The sequence below is a fragment of the Ambystoma mexicanum genome, chromosome 1q, assembly GCF_040938575.1.
Source record: "Ambystoma mexicanum isolate Mex_15411 chromosome 1q, UKY_AmexF1_1, whole genome shotgun sequence".
NCBI classification, from domain to species: Eukaryota; Metazoa; Chordata; class Amphibia; order Caudata; family Ambystomatidae; genus Ambystoma; species Ambystoma mexicanum.
The window spans coordinates 636333305-636350939 of record NC_090922.1 but is presented as its reverse complement, the minus strand read 5'-3'; the positions used below and the strand labels follow the sequence as shown (position 1 = coordinate 636350939).

The following is a 17635-nucleotide window of genomic DNA, read 5'->3' as shown; positions in this document are numbered from 1 at the left end:
TTCTTTGCAATTTAGTGAGTTTTAATCATGAAGCACAAAGTACTGGTGCAGAATGGCACCTTCTCTCATTTTGCTCATCTTGTATCACTAAACCGGGGTAAGGTCTGATGCTAACCACCAATAACCCACTCTTCCACGATTCAATGTTTTGGTTGCCAGCCAATTGGTATTAGTTGTCACACTCACACTTTGCAGGCATCTTCCAGTGCACCAGCAATGTGGATTCCAAGGGAACACCAGACAGCCCCACAGCCAGGCACACCATCACATGTGCCTCTCTGAGCTCTGGATCAGAAATTACCCTTCCTGGTAATACCCTGTCTCTACCCGTTAGGCAAGATTGTATGCAGTACCCTGTGGGAGACTGCACCAGCCTTGTCCTCTTGGCAATAGTTAATCCAACCTTTGGTATAAGTCTGTACTACACAAGTTGGTAGAGTGACTGAGCAGCCAGGCTTATTGCAAGAGGGGTCAAGGTGAGCTGTAGGGTTGCAACAGAGTTTCACAGTGACAAGGATCCAAATAACACTTACACTCAAGAATTCTTGATTAAACAACATTTATTAATTTAACAGTCTGTTTGAATAAGCCTTCTTTACAAAGGAGCAGATATGTAACACTTAAATATACTTCAAAGTACCCACTCAGTTTCAATAAATCAGTAGATACCCTTTTGGGATGGCACACACACTTCCTACACCCTGAGGTGACTGCAATAACTAGGACACTGTGGACATTAATATATCACTGGTACATTTAGAGCACTACTGAGTTTGGTGTCAAAAGGAAAAGGTTAGGGAAGGAAACAATGGTTAACAAGTGTCTCAAACAGGTAAGCACTTTTGAACACCCCAGTGCAATGTATACTAACCCTTTCCCAGATATACAAGTAAAGAATGTATGGATTTTTGGAGGGACAGATCAAAACACAGTAAGAGGTTAGAAGAGTCTTCAGGGAGTCAGGACAGCCAATGTCAAGTCTAGGGGAGCCCAGGCACTTCTTGAAGTTAAGTAACAAGTCTTGCACAATGTTCTCGAGAGTTTTTTAGAAAAATAAATCACTGTTGGGCCACAAGCTGGGAGGCTTGTGGTGGGCAAAATTGCAAGCAACTCTGGAAAAGGCAGCAAATCCAGGTCTCAACTGACAGCAAGCTACACAAGGGGTAAGTACCCCTTAGTTCACAGTACCATAGGTCTGTATAAACTGGTTCAGGCTGGCTTCTGTTCCTGTGACTACAGATCCTGTTGTTCCTGTGCCTCAGTCGTGGGGGCAAGAGGGGGGACTTTTGGGGACTCCTGCACTACGATTCGAAGGTCGGCGGCAGCAATGGGCAAAGTTCAGATCAGCGGCACTTCGTGGTTTCAGCTTCTCACGAATAGCACCACTGCGGTTCTTTGACACCTTGGGGACTTTTCTTGCTTCTGGGGTCCAGCAATCTGTTGAGGTGGCTAAGGCATCGTCAGCCCTGCTTTTAGGGTGTCTAGAGGATCTTCCTGGAACTCGTGTCCAGCTTAAAAAAAAACAATGCACTCGATTCTGGTGCTCCTGTCCCCTGGCACTCAGTTCCTGCAGCAGCAATGGAGTACAGAAAGCAGAGAGAGGGCTTCCAGTTGAGTTAGTCTTGGAGTCGATTGGTCCCACCAACCCAAGGGGAGAAGTCATCCTTTGCAGGGCTTCTCTAGTCGAGGCGAATTTGGAGCTTCGGCACTACGGCAGGGCTTCACCGGGCAAACCAACGATCCAGGAGTTGCAGCAAACTTCTCTTCCAAGTTCTTCTTCATCAAGTTGTCGACTCTGCCTTCCTTGAAAAAGACCTTGCCTTTTATGCAAGTCTCTCCCATTCATTTGCAGCCTGGCTTTCACTCACACAGCAGGGTGGCTGTCCTCCAAGGACAGCAAGTCGGCCAATCACTGTCAAAGACAAAACGAACAAAGGGACGCGCAGAGTAAATCTCAAGAAGGACCTTTACAACAAGAAATGGTGAAAAAAGAAAACCGGGGCCATTTTGACAATGGGTGCTATACTGCAGCTGTGAATGCAGCGTGCAGTAAAACACACAATGGAAGGAAAAGGTAAACTATTGCCACCAGCCATTAATTGTAGAAAGGGTACCATAACATTTTTATATGAGAAAGTAGACAAAGGGGATACACTAAGTAACCCCTCCAGCACTCTATGGAAGATAGTGTGTGTTGGGTCTACAAAGTTACTAAAGGTATTACTGCTCTTGGAAACAGTAGTTTAACCAGGAGAAGGTATTTAAACCTTTGGGGAATCTGAAGACTTCACTGTGCCACTGCACTGAAGGTGCTGCGTGTCACAATATAAAAACATGATGCCTATCGTGTTTGTCAGACTCCAAAACCAAAAGAAACAGTGGTCAAATCAAAGAAAAATATAAGAGAGTGGGAAAAAGATCTCACTCTCTCTAGGATACAAATGTAAAGTCCTTAAGTCCAGCAAAAGAGCTGGGGGTCTCTAAGGTAGAAGGGAATTAGCACATTTCTGAGAATTCTCCCTAACACTACCCAATTGCACAATGGCAACAAAGTACAGCTGCATTGATACTGGGTTCATAGATAATTAGAGAATCCATTTTGGGAGCCTCCAAGGAGGATAAAGGGTTCCTGAGAGTTAATGGATACAATTGGTGCAGCCACCATAAAAGGTACACGGCCAGATCCCAGACTATGTACTAACTATATAACGCACATTTCTGTTCTAGTGCAGGTTAGGAACTCTAACAATGAAAAATGGGAACCTGCATATTTCACTCCGTTTTTATGAATTCAGATGTTTTGAACCAGAGAGACAGACAGGGATTTGTGCATTAGTACTTGTGAACAAGTCTGCAAAACCAAATAAAGCAGACTGAGGAACAGGAAAATAACCATGGCCATACAGGTTTCGAAAATCAATGAGAAAGCAAAATCACTGAGAAAGCAAAAAGTCACTGAGAAAGCAAAAAGTCTCAGGATCATAGAAGTAAATGGAAAAAATGAAGAACCCCCCACCCCCACCGACACAAACATTAAAGGGGCTACATACCTCTTCACACTCTGCCCCATGGAACACCACCAAGCTGTCACACTCTCTGCACTTGGATGGTGCTCGCAATTTTCGAAGCTTATGTGTCTGTGCAGCCTTCGACATGATTGTGTTTCTAAATGGCCCAGGAGAATTCGCCATTTCAGAAACAAGATCATTTAAACCTTAAAAACAGAAATACAGTTATTACCAGTTCATTATAAACACACAAATATAAACCAGAACATGATGTACAATTCAGTTAATCTCAAATTAGCAGACCGCAAATGAGTGACATGCTCTCTTTTGACATGTTGGAAACAAAACATTCTTTGGTGCCATCTTATTTTCTGAAGAGGTGAACAAACCATCAAGGTTTAACTTAATAGGTAACAAGCAGATTTGCGATTCAATAAACATGGTTAAAACAGGTTAATTTGTGGCAGGATTACCATTGTCAGAAGGAGACGGGGGTTCTCTTTCGTCTAAATCATCTGCAGATGACATGGTACCTGTAGACGGTGTTCGTGGCAGTCTGCGCTTAAAATCTCCTTAGGGAGAAAGGAGGAAAACATTACTTTTTATAGATTTAAAAACACTTGTTGAAATAAATGTTACCAAATCTTAATTTCTGTACGATTGAACAGTCACGATTGCATTTTTAATTTTTGGTGTATGATTTTGCTTTCACTGACATTATGAATGAATGTCTGATGGCTCGACAGTCAAGCAAGTACTGAATTTTATGACACCAAACACAATCAAGAAATAGGTATTCGCATGTCCAGGCATAAATGTCTGGTAAGGTGATTCCATAATGATAAAAAAACATAATTCATCTGAAAGGGTAAGGGAGTTGCTCACAAAAGCAGCAAATGTAGTCTAAATGCCCAAGTAATGACTGAAAACAAGTTCCTTAACCTCGGTACTGTTCTTCTTGATGCAAATGATTTACTTCTACACGTTCCTTATCACATGAAATAGCTTCAGGTGGAAACGGTTCCTTGAACCTTTAAACAGCCACTAAGTGGAGTTGGAGTGACTACAGCTGGGCTCTGTCACAGTACCATGGTCGTACAAAAAAACGTAAGAATAAGGGACAACCTCCATTACTTGTGAGGGCTCGCAACCAGGAAAAATGAAACCAAGTCTTCGATTTGCTTGTTGGATCTTTTTTGTACTCCAGGTTCTGCAAGATCTAGGGAAAGTGCCCCCCCTTGAGGCCCACACACTTATAAAGTAAAAGCAAAGGCCACAACTATGGTCTCTTAGAGGCACACCTTCACAGAAAAACAACAAAGCATAACACGGACCCTTCACCATATGCCTTTTGTAAGCTTGCATTTGATTTGGGGACCTACCTCCCAGAACAATCTCAACTACCTTCCGCCTCCCCCACCACTAGACACCCCGCCCCCTTGCCTCTGGTAGAAATAACAGGGATGCATTTGTCATTCTTATGTTAGATACAATTTATGGGGACAACCCTTCCCTCCCCCTCCCCTATCACCACACAATCTCCTTCCCCCATTTCAAATAGAAGAGGGACGATTCAGTTTGTAAGGATATCATAACGTCACTTTTTCATGATTGGTATTCTCTCATAAATATGGCCTTAGGAGTTCGAAAGTTACTCAACATAGTGACTACTCTGCTCTTCCCCTTTTTTCTACATGTGCACCCTCCACTCCCCGGAATGTATTAGCCAGAGTGGCTTTTGCCTAAATCCAAATGTAAAGACATTTGCTGTTTAAACAGATTCCGTCCCTTCCATATGAGGGACCATAAGCCTGGAGCACAGAAATGACGACTGTGTAACCTTTTATTTTTTGTCCCGGAGTTTATCACAGACGACTACAATTAAACTGGGCACAAATGGTGGGGATGCCCCAAGTCTCAACTGTTTTGGAAGGAGGCCTTGTTTAAAATAAAGGCAATCATAGGTGTGTTGTGTGGTCCTTGGTGGTCATTCTGCGTGATAAGGATACACAGGGCTTATACCTTATGATGGGTAAAACCTAATAAAACATTTTTCGAATGCTCTCTCACGGACCTTCGCTCAATTCTGGAAACCCATGAGCGGTCTAGATTATGGCAAACTAATGGGTTACAGTCTAAGCTTTTCTAGCACAGGTCAACAAAAGGTTTCCAAGTTATTTCAAAGAGTGGTCCTCTCATTGAATATGTAAAATGATAGCCACCCGTTCGCTAACACCACTGTTAAAACATTTTTCATTACTAAATGTATGCAACTGTGTTTTTAAGGCATCGGTGGGATTGGTTATTATTGGTTTGTGCGGTTCCATTTTGTGTGGGATTGAAAGCACATTGGATGTATGGTGAAAATGATGGGTAGGGGAGAGTGGGTGCCCTCTCTTTCCTGGGGAAGCTGGGACAGCAGTAAGGTTGCCTGCTCCTCTCAAGAAAGCACTGAAAGCCTCGCCAGGCTCCAGAGCAGCTGTCCTGCCTGCTGCCGGAAGAGTATTGAAAGCGCTTGTAGGGGGCATCTGTAACAAGCACCACTGACTTGACTTTTTTTTTTGCTGACGCCTTCCTTGGTCAGTTACTCATCAGTGCTGATGATAAAAAGATCTAACCGCTCCAATGTCCACTCCCAGGGACCTCTCTCTGGCCAACATGTCAGTATAATAAGCCAATTCTTTCATCAGATCTTGGGTGATGAGATGCTCATCGATCACACTAGAGCAAAAAGCATCCTCCCTGTTGGAAAGACCATCCACCGGAAACTATCGCCTTCAAAAGCTTACGGTTTACTGCTGCTAAAATTGCATTGCCAGTAGCAGGAAACGCAGCGATAAGCTGGGTATACCAATATGCCTAGACCATCTGGAAGCCCATCTTTCCCAAGAGGAGCTGAAGAGAGTATTGAAGTAAGTCCTAAAGAAGACGGAGGCTGACAAACCTGAAAAGGAAGGTTGCTGATGACTCAAAAGATACATCACCTCCCATGCCTGTTGCCTATAATCGAGAACCAGACCTCAGCTACACCAGACATGTCACAGAAAGCTCTTGGAGAACTGGGGCGGTACGCTTCCATGCAGTCAGTACATGGTAGATCCACCTTGTCCTCAGAAGACCCTACCGACAGAAAAGGTGGTGCCTGGAATGGGAGGTTTCCCTGGCACCAGAGTAAAGTGCTTCCCAAGTGGCACCATATCCTCTTGAACTGGAATCTGCAGAGCTTGCAGAACCATTCTAGTCCAGGTTGAGTAAGTGCAGCTTGGGTGCTAGGGGAAGCCGGTGCTGCAGCTGCTGTAGGCTGCATCTGTGGTGGCTCAGGCATGGCCTCGCAGCATGGTGCATCTTGATCCAGGGGCAGGTGTGACACTTTGAGTAAGAGGAGATATTATGCACTCCCTTCCCACTTTGCTCATTGTCAAAACCCAGCAGAGGCTTCCGAAACATCAAAGCGATCTCTAGTAGGGGGCTCCAGATGAATTTGGGGTGTTGCGAGGGGGAAAAGGAAGCAGGGGAATTGTCATAACCCTGGCTGTTGAAAGATGCATACAACTGGCCTAAAAAGCAGCCCTTTTCAGTGCAGACTTAAACAGTCAGGATTATAAAATAGAACCAGAAAAACAGACTAGTGGCAATTGCTGGAAGCAGGGTTAGCGTGCGTGAAGGCCCCACTCTGCACGTATGCTTGCATTGCGCATTTAACGATATTTGCTTTTCAAAAGACTCTTGGTCCTGTGTGCAATAGATGGACCCCCATAAGAATGAAACAAAGGGAATGGGGCGCAGGAGCATGGGGTGAGCCCAAACTAGTCCACTTGTAATGCACCGCGCTGTGTTTTGTCAGGATTGTCAGGAGTACTAAGTCTTCCTTTAACTGAACCGTAAAACCCTCAAGAGCCACCCTAGTTATAGTAAGAAGAGAACTCTTAGATGTTAACCAAAACCCAATCAAAGTAAACTTGGACAGAGTCAATGCTATTCTGAGAAGATTGTTAGTGGGGTCAGGGTTCCACAATGAGCCCACACACTGTAGCACACAAAAATTCAATTTAGACAGGGATGTATAAAAATACAATATTTATTCTAGCCCTTAAACACACTACAAAATGAAACCAGCAGGTGGTACCATCACACAATACTAAATAATAAATATATAAACATTCACCATAGGTTCTTAAAATGCATTCAAAGGACAAACACTAAAAGAAGTAAATTAATGCAGTAAAGATGGAACCAAGTCACAAGTGGATTTCCCTAACTTCAGCAGTCCAATCCCTAAGAAGAATGGGGACTTGTGCGCAAAGATCATAGGAGCAACAATGCTTCCCTCCAGAATGTATTAGTTGGAGGTAAGTTAATTGTGTTGGCGATTGTTCAGAAGAAGAGATGCAACCAAGTTACTAAGTAAAATGTCTTTATCTGTCAGCTGGTACTATCCAGGTTTGATGACCAAAAGGCAGCGGAATAGAATAGTAGGATACATAGAGACTGGCTCTCAATGTTATCCTATGGAAAACTGGGAGAGAGAGAAATGCTTTGCATTTAGCCATCTCGCCCCAGCCCCGCCCAAGAGGGTTCGGGGGGAGCTGGAGGTTGGATTTCCCGCTGTTGGTTTCCGGTCAGAGGTGCCCAAATGTTGTGGGTGCAAAGATTCTTCCAGTCGGGTCCAGGAGCAGAGTGCATCCCTTGGCAATGGAGAAATGCAGGATTCACCAATGTAGTCCTGTTCAGGACACTTTAGAGGACGGGGGAAGCAGACTTCCATGACGGCAACACAGACGGGGGCAGGCATCTTTCCAGTTGTAGAAGTCCTTACATGACAGGATCCCTTAATGCTGGGAGGCTACCTATACCACAAGCTGATGACAACCTTATGTTCTGGGTGCTAATGCAGAACAGCAGAGATTCTGGTGAGGTAGGAACAAGTTACTTACCTGTAACTGTTGTTCTCCAGCATGGATTCACATGCTCATGAATATTCCCTGTCGTCAGGCCGGGAATCCTCAGTAAAGAAAAAATCAGTATCAGTTTCGTTTCTGATCTGTCTTTCTTAGTAGTAATCAATCACTGGTCTCTGGGTCATACTGCCCCCAGCCAATGACTGCCCTCTCCCTAAGCCCCGCCTCTGGCAGCCATCCTGAGATTTGGTAGCATGTAAAGTGGCAGGATGACCAAGTGAAGAGCGGCAGTGGGGTAGGAGGGAGGGTTTGCATGTGAATCCATGCCAGACCCATGCTGGAGAACAACAGTTACAGGTAAGTAACTTGTTCCTTATAAAGCATGGGGTCTGGCATGGATTCACATGCTCATGAATATAAGAATACATAGCAGTACACACATGCACAACCACGGGAGGTGGCAAAGGCTCAATATTAAGCATTACATCAAAACTCAACATTAAGCATTTCTTACCTCCTCACCAGGCTCACCTTAAGCGAACAGGTTGCGCAGTACTGCTTGGCCGACCCTGGACACCTCCCTGGAATCCCGGTCAACGCAGTAGAATCTCATGAAGGTGTGCGTCGACCTCCACGTAGCAGCCCTGCAGATGTCCAGCAGGGGCACGCCAGACAAGAACGCCGTGGTAGCAGCGACCGCTCTGGTCGAATGGGCTCTCGGACGGCCGGGCAACGGTCCGTTTGCCAACCGATGACAGTGCATGATGCAGCCGGAGAGCCATCTGGAACTGGAAGCCTTCGAGAGAGCCTTCCCTTGGTTCACAGGTCCAAAGTTCACAAACAGCTGTGATGTCCTCCAAAAACTCTTTGTTCGGTCCATGTAGAACTTCAGCGCTCTACCGACATCCAGCGAGTGCAAAGTCCTCTCGGCCGGTGACGAAGGCGACGGGAAAAAGACTGGTAACACCAAGGGCTCGTTGAGATGGAAGTCCGACGGCACCTTGGGCATGAAGGAGGGGTGCGTCCTCAGCACTACCCTCGTATCGTGAAAGGTCAGGTATGGAGGCTTGCAGGATAGTGCCTGGATCTCTCCCACGCGTCATGCGGCGGTGATGGCCACCAGGAACGCTGTTTTCCACGACAGAAACTTCAACAGGGCCGAATGCAATGGCTCGAAGGCGGACCCATGATCCTGGTCAGCACCACGTTGAGCTCCCACGCCGGGGCTGGCGCCTTCACCGGCGGGAATGATCGAAACAGTCCCTTCATAAATTCCTTAACCAGTCGATGAGACCACAGGGATGACCGCCCTGTAGTCCTGGTGTATCAGGAAATCGCTGCCAGGTGTATCTTGATTGAAGCATGAGATAGTCCAGCTTTGGCTAACGACAGAATGTACGGCAATACTTGAGGGGCCGTAATCCGCAGAGGGTTAATCTTCTGTGCACGGCACCAGATGGAGAACCTCTTCCACTTATGTCTGTAGCACTTGAGAGTTGAGGACGCCCTGGCCTTCGCAAGAACCTCTCTGCAGTCGGCCGGGACATCGTATCCTCCAAACACTAGTGCTGCAGGAGCCGGGCCTGCAAGTTCAGCGACTCTGGGTCGTGATGAAGAATTGCGCCTCCTTCTTTGGAGAGAAGATCTGCATCCGTCGACAGCTTGACTGGTGGGAACACTGACAAATCCAGAAGGTCCGGGAACCAGATCTGTCTCGGCCACGCCGGTGCGACGAAGATCATTCTGCACCGGGACCTCTTGAGCTGGTTGATGAGTCGGAGCAGCAAAGGCAACGGAGGAAACGCATATAGGAACAGGCCGTCCCAGGGGAACGAGAAAGCATTGCCCATGCTCCTCGGTTGGGGAAACCTGCTGGCGAACCTCTGGCACTTGGAGTTCGTCGCAAATAGGTCGATCTGGGGTTTGTCCACTTGATCCTGGCGTAGTTCCCACCCGTAGCAGGAGAGCAGCTCTCTGCTGAGTGAGTCGGCAATGGTGTTTTTTATCCTTGCCAGATGAAACGGCACCAGAAACATCCCTTGAGCAACGGCCCAATGCCACAGGTCCTGGGCTTCCTTGGATAGGGCCGGGAATCTGGTTCCGCCCTGCTTCCGGATGTAGAACATTGTGGTGGTGTTGTCGGTGAAGATCCTCACCACCTTGCCCTTGAGGGACGGGAGAAAGGACCTGAGGGCCCAGAACACTTGCCGGAGCTCCAGGATGTTGATGCGGAGCAGCTTCTCCTCCGGGAGCCAAAGGCCTCTCGCGTGAAGATCTCCGGTGTGCGGTCCCCACCCCTCCAGGGAGGCATCCGTCGTCACTGTCGCCGGGTGGGCCGGGGTCTGAAAGTCTGTCCCCGCCACTAGATGAGCGCGGGTGCCCCACCACCGGATCGTTCGTCGGAAGGTCTCGTTGAGAGGGATCCTGTCCTTGAAGCTGCCCGTCGCTTGAATTCAGCGGGCGTCGAGGAACTCCTGTAGAGGGCGCATCTGAAGCCTGCACAGGCGCACGAGATAAATGCAAGAGGACATCATCCCGAGGAGTGACTTGATGGACCTCACTCTGGCCACGTCCATCTGTGGCCAGCAGACGCTGCACCTTGCCTTGGATGGCCTTTGTCCTTTCCTCCGACGGCAAGGCCAGACGCGCCACTGTGTCGAGCTTGGTTCCCAGAAACAGTGCGACTTGAGAGGGGACCAGGTGGGACTTGGGGAAGTTGATGGAGAACCCCAGGTCCGTGAGCAACTCTTCGCTGTGTGTTCTATGGCGAGCTCCCTTGTCCTTGCGCGGATGAGCCAATCGCCCAGGTAGGGGTAGACGTGGATCCCCTTTTAGAATGGGAATGTGAAAGTATGCATCCTCCAAATCCAACGACGACAGGAAATCGCCCTCCTCCAGCTGTCCCAGCATGTACTGGAGGGTGACCATCCGGAACTTCTGTGCCTTGATGTACTTGTTCAGTCGTTGCAGGTCTAGGATGGGTCGCCACCCTCCGGTCTTCTTTTTCACAAGGAAGTACCTTGAGTATACTCCGGAGCCCCGGAGCCTCTTTGGGACTAGCTCGATGGCACCTTTCATGAGCATCGCCCTTACCTCCAACAGTAGTTGAGGGACGTGGTTTTCTTTCCTGGCCACAGGAGGAATGCGGGGGCACTTCTTTAGAAATTCGAGGGCGTGCCCCTGGGCCAGGGCGTCCAGCACCCAACAGTCGGTGGAGATGGACTCCCACACGCTGATGAACGTCGCCAGCCGGCCTCCCACCGGGGTGCTTCGGTGGGGGCCCGATGCCACGGTCGGTTCAATCTTGCTTGGAGGACACCTTGCCGCCTTGGCCCCCCCTGGCGGCGACGGCGGGATCCGCCCGACTTGCCTCGTCGTCTATAGGCTTCCTGCAATGAGGAGCGGGACGCTTGGCGGTACGTAGATGAGCCACCGGCGAATCCCTTGGAGGCACCCTGCTTGCCTCCGGAGCTCCGAAAGGACGGCCCTCGTTGCTGGAGAACTCCTAGGGCCTTAGCTGTCTCCGTGTCCGCCTTGATGGCTTGGGGGGACTCATCCACTGTTTTCCCAAACAGGTTGTTCCCGTCGAACGGCATGTCCAAAACCTTGGCTTGTACGTCCTGGCGGAAATCCGTCGCCTTGAGCCACCCTCGTCGTCTGAGGCAAACGCTGTTGCCTAGCTGGCGGAAACCGGTGTCGGCAATGTCCGTTGCCACCGTTATGGAGTGGTCCGACGCCACCTCACCTTCCTGCAAGATCTCCAGGGCCTCAGCCCTCGTCGTCCGGTAGGAAGTCCAACAGGGGGGCGATCTGCTAATCGTTGTTGCCGCCGACAAGTTAACTCGTCGTCCCATTGCATTCAGCTTCTTTCCTTCGCCGTCCGGCGGGGAAGTTGACGTTGAGGCCGATGCCCCCCCGCTTTCTTCTTGGCCGCCGCTGAGACGACCGAGTCAGGGGTCGGTTGCGCCCTAAGGCACAAAGGTGCCGCGTCGGGGATCCGGTACTTCTTCCCGTACCGATCCCTCGTGGCAGGCGTCGTAGACGGGTTCTTGAGAAGGGTGAGACCCTCATCCCAGATGCCATCCAGCAGAGGCACGGCGAGGACTGTCTTCCTCTTGGCCTCGCGCCGTTGGTAAAGGAAACACTCCTTCTCTTCGGGGCAGAGCTGAAAAAGCTCAGATGCCCTGGCGATCATAGCGTGGAAAGACCCAATCTCGTCGAGTGGGGAGGCCCGGGCTGGAGGCGATGGGAGCTCCGTCCCGTCGTCACCGCCGTCGTCATCCGTACCCGTTGTGGCTGTGTCCATTCCCGTGTCATCCCCAGGTACGGGGAACGTGGGCAAAGGCTGACCAGGCTGCGAGGGCTGAAAAGGCGGGGCTGGATGGGTCCGTCTTCTCTTGTTTGGGGGACTTCCCGTCGGGCCTGGTTCCGGCTCCTCAGTTGGTGGTAGGGGCAATCTCATCCTTATCTCCGAACATAAGGATTGTATTGCCAACAAAATGGCCGCCGAGTTGTCCTGCAGCTCAGGAAGCGACGGGCGCGACTGTTGACTAGGAACATTGCCGGCGGCGCCGTCGCTCTCCTCGTCGGGATCTCTCCCGTGGGACCCGGCCTCTTCGATGCCCTCATCGAGGCCCTCCAAGACTTCAACCAGTTCCTCCTCGGAAGCTGTGTCCGTGTCCACTGGCCCCCCCTCTTTTTCCGCCGGGGTCTTCACGGGGGTCTTCTCGATGGACCTGAAAGAGGCTTCTTTCCGCGGTGGCAGGGAAACTCTGGGCCCTGAGGTCGCCTCCACTGGTGTAGCCTCCTCAGGCTGCGCCAGGGCCACCGCGACTTGGCCGGGTGAATCAAGGCCTTCACCACCTTCTGCGGGCCTGTGGCCTTCACCTTGGGGAGTGGGGGGTTCCACCGCCTCAGTCCCCCTCGGCTGGATCCTTCGAGATCGACCGGGGCCTCTCCAGAAGCTTCGCGGGTTCTCGGCCTTCCTCTTCCCTGAGCCAGAGCGTTGGCTCGTAGTTGATGGCGCTGGAGAGGATGCGCCCTGCCTGGCAGCAGAGGAGCCTGACCGTGCAGCGCTCCCGGTGCCTGCGGAGCTTTGCCTTCTGTTGGGCCCCCGTCGCCGGGGCACCCTCACAGGACTTAGAAGACCGCTCGGACTACTTCTTCTTCTCACCTGACCGGCTCTTTCCTTCCAGCCAGTTGGAGACACAAAGGTGTCGGTCCTTGATGGTCCGTTCCGACATGCTCCTGCAAAACGCAGTCCCTCTCCACGTGCGTTTTGTCCTCATGAAGTCAGTAGAGCCATTTCGAGTGCTTGTCCTCAAACACATTCTGCAGCTGGCATCCAGGGCAAACCCTGAACAGCTTTCCGGGCGTCCAGCTTCCTTTCTCCTGGGCCATGTCCGGGTAGGCCTCAGAAACTTCTGGACTCCTCCAAGAAGCGTAACTCAATGAAAACTTCACCCTTGAGGGGCATAGAAAATCCGAAACCGGTCCCCGTTGATCAGATGTAGACACGGTGGAGCTTGAGGCTCTATTTGACCGAAAAATTTGAATATCTCTTTGAAAAGCGCAAAAACGCAGCAAAAAGCTTGAGAGCTAAACAAGAGGACTCCCAACATTTGAGCATGTGGTAAAAATATGACGATGGCTGCCAGAGGCGGGGCTTAGGGAGAGGGCAGTCATTGGCTGGGGGCAGTATGACCCAGAGACCAGTGATTGGTTACTACTAAGAAAGACAGATCAGAAACGAAACTGATACTGATTTTTTCTTTACCGAGGATTCCCGGCCTGACGACGGGGAATATTCATGAGCATGTGAATCCATGCCAGACCCCATGCTGGAGAAGCCCACTTGCGTTCTGGACAGTCAACCCGGTGGTGTAGGGACACTTACGACAGCTGGATCCTCGAGAACACGTCTAGACTGGTTGGTCCAACCAGCCTAAGGGTTGAAGCACTGCACAGGGCCTTTGCAGATCAGTTAGTCCAATAGGGCACGATGCAGGAAGGGATGCCAGGCCTCTTCAAGGGTAGTCTTTGGATTTTTAGTCAGCTGTCTACAATGGATTCTTGGCTAATATGTGGATCTGAAGAAATGGGTGCAAGAGTCCTCTCCTTATCCAAAATCCAGCCTGGGAGCAGGTCCAAGCCCATCACTGGTAAGGATCTGCACCATTTAAAAGGCCAGTAGTTGTTGAATCAGGGACAATAACTGGTTTCACTCATGCCCCACACCCAGACTCTCTGGCAGCACAAATACAGAGCGAGTACAAAAAGTCCCACCCACTTCCTAGGCTACTCACACACAGAGGAAGCACCAGCCCAGAAAAGCATCAGCCTTCCCTGGCAATTGCATGACCGTACATGTGGGATTCCTGTCCTGGCAGGGCAGGAAGAAGGCCAAACTACAATATGGCCAAAGAATGAGTGAGCATCTTGTGGTGTGGCCTTTTTAGGGCACAAGCCATGTTTAGTAGCAATATGCAGTAAATTAGCAATGGGAATACAGGCAATTTAACTTCCAAAAATGCAGTACTTACAAAACAAACATTTAACCATTTCATCACAGTAACCAATATACCTGGACTGGCAGATGGAGAATCCATAGAGCGGGATTCACTGCTTCCTCCAGCGCTCTCAGAATCACTGCACATGCCACTACTTTGGTTGCCAACAGACCATGATCGGAATGGAGGTGGACCTCGTATTGCTTGAAATGAAAAAATAGGATTCATTTAGGTACTTTTAACCAGAAAAAGCCAACTCACCATTAGCCTAAAATCTAAGCATACAGGTTAAAAGGCAACATGAACAAAGGGAAAGAGACTCACTGCACACAGGTGCACCAAATTTTATCTGCAAGTCACTAGAGAGTTTGGCCAATACCAAGCACCTTTCATAAAACAGAGTGTCGACGGTCCAAAATATAGTAAAACAGAAAATGTTTTAATATGTCTGTATTTTAGGATGTGCAATCTGTGATTGTGCATTAATTTATATATATATATATATACTCTGTTGATACCTGTTAAATAAAACTGAATACTGTAAAGCAGAGATCTTACAGAACCATAATGTTCAGTTAGGAACGCAAAGTTGGATTAGACCTCTAGTGAGATTCTCAGGCCTCAAGAGTCACTTTAAGCCATAAACACAGTCTTGCACTAAAACCCCAACAGAAATCAATGGCTCATTGCAATTCAACAGACATAGGTCTGTGCACATAGCCCCACAGCAAGAGAAGCCCAGGGAAGACCTCTAGTTACCTAGCTTCATTCACCAACACCCTGGTAGGAGAGTGACGTAGACATCACCAGTCTGGAGTACCCCAGCTGGGTTTTGGATGGGAAGCACAGGAGCTCTAAAGCCACAGAACAATGGAACTAAGGTACTGCGTAGAGTATGGGGACACCCCAAAGGAAGATTCTTGTGAACACCTGGCTCCCAAGAGCACAAGTTTGTAGCCTGACGAGGTAAGCCTATATTGGACTGATGATCCCAAATAAGGATGAAACCAGGTATGTAGTTGCTCCGACAGTCTTGCAAAAGGTCTACTTTGGGTTGATAAAGCTATGTATAGGTAGCCCTGTCCTCTAAGAGCAAGGCAATAAAGTTAAGATGAATTGTCTATGGAGTTTCAGAAAAATAACTTTTCTTAAGATTTCGAGGTAGCCGCCGATGTGTGGAAAATGTCAGAATTCTTCATGGATTGCTTCATTATTTTTAGAAAGGTACTTTGTTTGCATTTAACATCTTTTAACATGGAGTTTTCCCATAGGGGAAAAAATACAATTTCGACCACAAGATCTTAAAATGTGTGACTTGGATGTTCCCTGTTTTTGGCATGATTCTATAATTAATCAGGAATTAGTGCACTGAAAAAAGATTTTGAAAATCGACTGCCAATTTTGAGCTATTAATGATGTAAATTAATCTGTAATTGAAGCATGTGCAGAATACATGTTCATCTTTCATTCGAACTGTACAAAGGCATTTGAGTTTCACAGTTCATACATTACACCATTTAGATACCCTAAAACACACATAGAAGACTAGGGTGACTGATGTTAGTTTTCAGGAGATTAAAATTACACACCAGTACAAACTGTAAAAGTCAGTAAGCCTCTTCTACATATTGAACTCGCATGAAAGCTAGAGTTCACTTTAATATGAGCTTCTATACGTATAGGCGACCTACAATGCATGAGAAGAATGAAGGTACATTTTATATACTAATTACAGGTGCATGTGGGATATGAAGATTTTGTATATGTACACTGAAATAGATCTGAAAACACAAGGTCCGGACTAACTGATGCCAGTTTTCTGGAGATGTAAATTGCGTACATGCACAAACTTTAAAACTAGAAATGTGCTCCTATGACACACTCTTACCACACATGGTCTTACAACATACACTTGTGAGACACTCAGATATGTGCCGTTATGCTATTACATGTGGTGAGAATCAATGTGCAGCCTATTTACAAAATGTACATGTAGAATATGTACATTATACACACTGAGAATCAATGTACTTCTATAGAGTACGTACATTACATGCTAATGACATGTGGTCTTATGACACCATTTACACCACATGCTGTTCTGCTATTACTACATGTGTGGAATAAATGCACAACTTACACAAAACGTACATGTAGAATATGTACACTACTGAGGGTCAGAATCGATGTACTGCTACTATACAAAATGTACATGTAAAGTATGTATATTAGGCAGAGGGATAGAAGTGAGTTTTCAGGTGATATCATAAACATGCATCTTTGATACAAACTTTACAAATAAGCGTCATCACAGTTCACACATTGCACAATTTAGATCGCCTGAAAACTCGAATCAAAGTCGGCCCTGATGGATGTCAATTTTCAGGAGATTTAAATTACATACAAGTACGAGCTATAGAACTCATAAGCCTCTTCTACATACTGGAAACTCACAAAATTAGAGTTCACCTTAATGTGAGCTTTCAAACGTATAGGAGGCATACAATGCATGAGCATAATGCATGTACATTATATATAAACACAAAATAAGAGGTTATGGCTGGAAGGTTTGGAATCAATCCTAGCCTCTTGTATTGTGTGGGAAACCCTCCAGACCATCATTCCTTGCCTGCCAAGCGATTACAAAAGGGGAAAGACCATATGCAAATCAGGCTTGGCCCACCCCAAAGGGACAGTCGAGCCCGAACTGCTTGGTCACATCCCTTTTCTGCGCGAGACCACAAGCATACCCAACATGTAAGGAGTAACCTGGGTCTTGTTGGGGATGCACGTTCAGACCACCACCCCTCCTAGATGATTTAGATTGCAAAAAATATATTAACACATGGAAATGCGCACAAGATGGTGTAGGGGTGTGTGTTATGGGTGGGGATAATTGACGTGGGAAATCATACATGGGAAAGTTATTCAGAATTGTTGCAACTGAACTACTTAGGATGTTACACGATAGTCATATTCTGAACTAACACTGTTAATGAGCAGGCCCGAATCCTTCATAGAAACACAGAACAAGGCCTTATCTCCCGCCTCACCATTGCATCCCAATTACCAGGTGCGGAAAAGGAACATGCATATAACCCGACATCAGTTTGGCCTTTGAACTGATTAGGTAGGAATGTGTGCAGCCGAAGAAGTGAAGGGCTCTGGCCTAGCACCCAGGTTGTATTCCTGGGAGCGACAGCAGAGGTCTTAGGATGCC

The 17635-nt window shown here is 48.0% G+C and overlaps 1 protein-coding gene across 10 annotated transcripts in view; it reads right to left on the bottom strand.

Annotated features, from left to right (window-relative positions):
* The window catches only part of ARHGAP29 (Rho GTPase activating protein 29), a 527305-nt gene that overhangs the window by 106818 nt on the left and 402852 nt on the right, over positions 1-17635 (bottom strand). For all 10 annotated transcript variants that reach the window (XM_069641212.1, XM_069641216.1, XM_069641217.1 and 7 more), the window contains 3 exons: positions 14490-14618; positions 3482-3580; positions 3051-3214 (listed from right to left, as the gene is read on the bottom strand). In XM_069641212.1, coding sequence (XP_069497313.1) covers positions 3051-3214; positions 3482-3580; positions 14490-14618 — 392 coding nt within the window. The remainder of the gene's footprint in view (positions 1-3050; positions 3215-3481; positions 3581-14489; positions 14619-17635) is intronic.